This window comes from Camelina sativa, chromosome 7, assembly GCF_000633955.1.
Source record: "Camelina sativa cultivar DH55 chromosome 7, Cs, whole genome shotgun sequence".
Lineage (NCBI taxonomy): Eukaryota > Viridiplantae > Streptophyta > Magnoliopsida > Brassicales > Brassicaceae > Camelina > Camelina sativa.
This window is the reverse complement of record NC_025691.1, coordinates 30,655,025-30,658,660: the sequence shown is the minus strand read 5'-3', so window position 1 is coordinate 30,658,660 and position 3,636 is coordinate 30,655,025. Positions and strand designations below refer to the sequence as shown.

The 3,636-nt window shown below is 37.5% G+C and overlaps 2 protein-coding genes across 2 annotated transcripts in view; both read left to right on the top strand.

Annotated features, from left to right (window-relative positions):
• The window catches only part of LOC104705120, a 9,456-nt gene extending 8,414 nt beyond the window's left edge, over nucleotides 1–1,042 (top strand). The window contains exons 3-4 of the mRNA XM_010421105.1: nucleotides 11–412; nucleotides 665–1,042. Coding sequence (XP_010419407.1) covers nucleotides 11–412; nucleotides 665–1,042 — 780 coding nt within the window. The remainder of the gene's footprint in view (nucleotides 1–10; nucleotides 413–664) is intronic.
• Nucleotides 1,272–3,357, top strand: LOC104703510 (oligoribonuclease-like). Its single transcript, XM_010419537.1, has 8 exons — nucleotides 1,272–1,426; nucleotides 1,587–1,673; nucleotides 2,112–2,188; nucleotides 2,315–2,396; nucleotides 2,489–2,544; nucleotides 2,696–2,782; nucleotides 2,886–2,976; nucleotides 3,076–3,357. The coding sequence occupies exons 1-8, from the start codon at nucleotides 1,345–1,347 to the stop codon at nucleotides 3,195–3,197; spliced, it is 684 nt and encodes a 227-aa protein (XP_010417839.1). The 5' UTR covers nucleotides 1,272–1,344; the 3' UTR covers nucleotides 3,198–3,357.

The following is a 3,636-nucleotide window of genomic DNA, read 5'->3' as shown; positions in this document are numbered from 1 at the left end:
TCCAACCAAGAAAACATGGGATCATGAGAAAGTTAAAGCTTTACTTCCGGCTTATGAAAAAGAGATTCTAGCTCTACAACCAAGTAAAAAGGGAGCCAGGGACTGCCACCTTTGGCTTCTTACCAGCTCAGGAATCTACACAGCAAAGTCTGGCTATTTGGGAGCAACCCAAAAAGGAAATGATCCGCCACCCATCGACCCAAGCCCCACCCCTTTTGACTGGTATAAAGAAATCTGGAACATCAGGTGCCTCCCAAAGCTTAAGTTTTTCCTTTGGAAAGCTATGCACGATGCCCTCCCAGTTGGAGAAAACTTGAAGATCCGAGGAGGGAACCCCTCTACATCGTGCCCCCACTGTCTGCAAGAGGAAACAGTCGTTCATCTCTTCTTCCACTGCCCGTTTGCTGCTCAGGTCTGGGAAAAATCACCATTAAGGACTTCTTTTGACCCCCATCGTATCACCAACCTACAGAAGGGACTACAGATCGTCTACCAGTGCATAAATCTTCCACATGTAGGCATTGGAGAGGAACCTTTGGCTCCTTGGATACTTTGGAACATATGGATCTCACGCAACAAAAAGATCTTTGAGCAGAAACAAAACTTACCGTAGGACATCGTGACACAGGCCATTTCAAGTGCTCGTGATTGGATTTCTGCCCAGCCATTGAATCCCCAGCCTCCTGAACTCAGACGGGAAGAACAAAGATCAGACCCCCACTTGGATACTATCTCTTATTTCACTGATGCGGCATGGAGATCAGATTCTCAAGCCGCGGGCTTCGGATGGTTATTCAGCGATGACTCTCGCTCTTTTGAGATTACGAACCAGAAAACCGCAACAAATGTAGTCTCTCCAATCCTCGCTGAAGCGATCGCGGTATCCCTGACACTTCAACACGCCCTAGATCTGGGCTTTAACAAACTCTCTCTGGCTTCCGATTCAGAGATGCTAATCAAAGCCATCAATTCAGAGACTCCATCGAAGGAGCTTTACGGGATTCTCCACGATATCCTCGATCTATCGCTTTCTTTTTCTTAGATTTCTTTTCTGTATGTGAGTTGTAAACTCAATTATCGGGCTGATGAACTGGCTAAATCTATTTACCAAGTTTGTAATCCAACTCTATTGATTCCGGTTTAATTAAAATACTTCTCTTAGGGTTTTGACAAAAAAAAAAAAAAAAAAAAAAAAAAANAAAAAAAATTGAGGAAAAAAAAAGTCCAAAACATTGTGTATATTATACCAAAACACGATTATGGTCTTATTTGTTACTAATAATTGTTTGTTACAATCTAGACGGACCCCTTTTAGGTTACCCTTCTTCCTCCGACTCCGATTAAATGGACAAGCTCTCGAATGCTTTCTCTCTTCTCGCTTTCGCCGACGAAGATGCTCCCATAGCTTCTTCTTCTTCTTCCTCTGGTATCGCCTGTTTCCCTCTTACCCTTTTTTTTTTTTACCCTTACATAGTTTTAAGAAAAGTCGATTAAAGGATTGATCTTTCAGTTTTAGATTTTTTTGCATATAGCATCGAACAGCTTTTATTGTTTTAAAGATTGATTCTTGTTAAAAAAATTTGTAGTGAAACAAGAAGAGAGAGCAAAAAATGGGTCAACTGAGGTTGGAGATTACAAGCAGCCACTTGTTTGGATTGACTTGGAGATGACTGGTAATGTTATACTGACTTCTCTTGTTCATCATCTATAAAAATCCTGCCTTTCAATGCTAATTTTAAGTTTTCTTTATTGAATTTTTGGTAGATTAGTTTAGTTAGTGTTCTAAATTACCCAGACATCTATAGTATAGTCACTCCTTCGTTGGTTGATAAAATCTGCTTGGCTGCAAAAAATTTGGGTTAAAAACCATGTCAACATGTACCTAGGATCCATTGTTTCTCTTTTTGAGTTTTTTTTTTGTATTTGTATGTTTGTCATAACACACAATGCTATGATATTTGTTCCTTTGAAGGTAGTCCTGAATGTTTCAGAAAATTCAACTCTTTATATTACTTTACACATGTACTAAACTGTTGAACACAGTAAAAGGATCTTGGTCGTTGAAGATTCTTTTAGATTGTCTATCTTCTTATTCTTACTATATTGTGTAGGTCTAAATGTTGAAGTTGACAGGATATTAGAGATTGCATGTATAGTTACTGATGGAAATTTAAGCAAATCAGTGGAGGTAAATTCTTCTCTTCCTTAGCCTTCCAAAATATTCTACTTTTTTAAGATGAAACACTCTTATTCCTCAACCGTAGATACTTGCTTTTTTAGGTTTTGTTAGTGAATTTAGTTTTTCTGCTGTCAGGGTCCAGATTTAGTTGTACATCAAACAAAAGAATGTATGGATAAAATGGGTGACTGGTGTCAAACTCATCATGGCGCTAGTGGTAAGTTTCTCTCCTGATATTTTCTTTACTAGAATCTCTGTATTTCCCTCCCATGGATTTAAACTATATGACATCTGGGACAATCACTTCAGGGTTAACGAAGAAAGTGCTCCTTAGTACGATAAGTGAAAGGCAAGCTGAGAAAGAGGTAAAAAAGAAACATGTAATACTGGACTGGTTTGTTGTTAATTTTGCCAAGTTAGAAAGGGCATCTCTATCTATTTTTAATATCAAGACCAAAACATTCAATCTTTTTGGTGATGGTTAACTGAAATGTTACATTGTGGGGTGCTCTGCAGGTCATTGAATTCATAAAGAAGCATGTTGGTTCTGGAAATCCACTTTTAGCTGGAAACTCAGTCTATGTTGATTTCCTTTTCTTAAAGGTAGGTAGCTAGAACTTGGATGTATCCCCACTCTGTCTGTCTATAAAACTAAACAGTTGCATCTTGAATCCTCGATCATAACCAATGTTTATATTTTTTACAGAAGTACATGCCAGATTTGGCTGCCCTTTTCCCTCATGTACTTGTTGATGTAAGTAGCGTCAAGGCTTTATGTGCCCGATGGTTCCCTAAAGGTAACGATAAAAACTGTAAAAAATGCATGTCATCTATGAGAACGAACAATTTAGCGTAAAATATAAGTTTGGATATGTTTTTTGTGGGGTTGAATACAGAGAAAAATAGAGCTCCTGCAAAGAAAAAAAACCATAGAGCCATGGATGATATAAGAGAAAGCATAAAGGAGCTTAAATACTACAAGGAAACAATATTCAAAGCAAACAGAGCAAGAAGATGAGTGGAGTTAGGTCCTGCGAATCCGGTTTAGGTTTTGGGACATTGTCAAATTTATTCTCGTGATGATTGTACTGTGGTTGTCTGATAAAACCAAACAAGATTGTTTCCAAAAATTTGGGTTAAATTGACAAATCGGAAAGTTCCGTCTAATTTCAAGGGTATATCTCTGATCAACACAAAAGTCAGAAGAAAATATATAAAAGAACTAAGAACCTAGGGACCAAAAGTGCAAAAACGAGCAAAAACCTGAGAGGAGCTCGAGTTCATCTCTTCCGATATTGTTGGGATCGATTTTGATCTGCACATTTTTTTTTATTTTCGATTTCTTTTCTTTTTTTCAACCCTTATATATATATATATATCGATCAATCGATGCCTTATAAGCCCTAAAATACTCAGACGTAAATCTTTTTTTTTTTTTTTTTTTTTTTTTTTTTTTT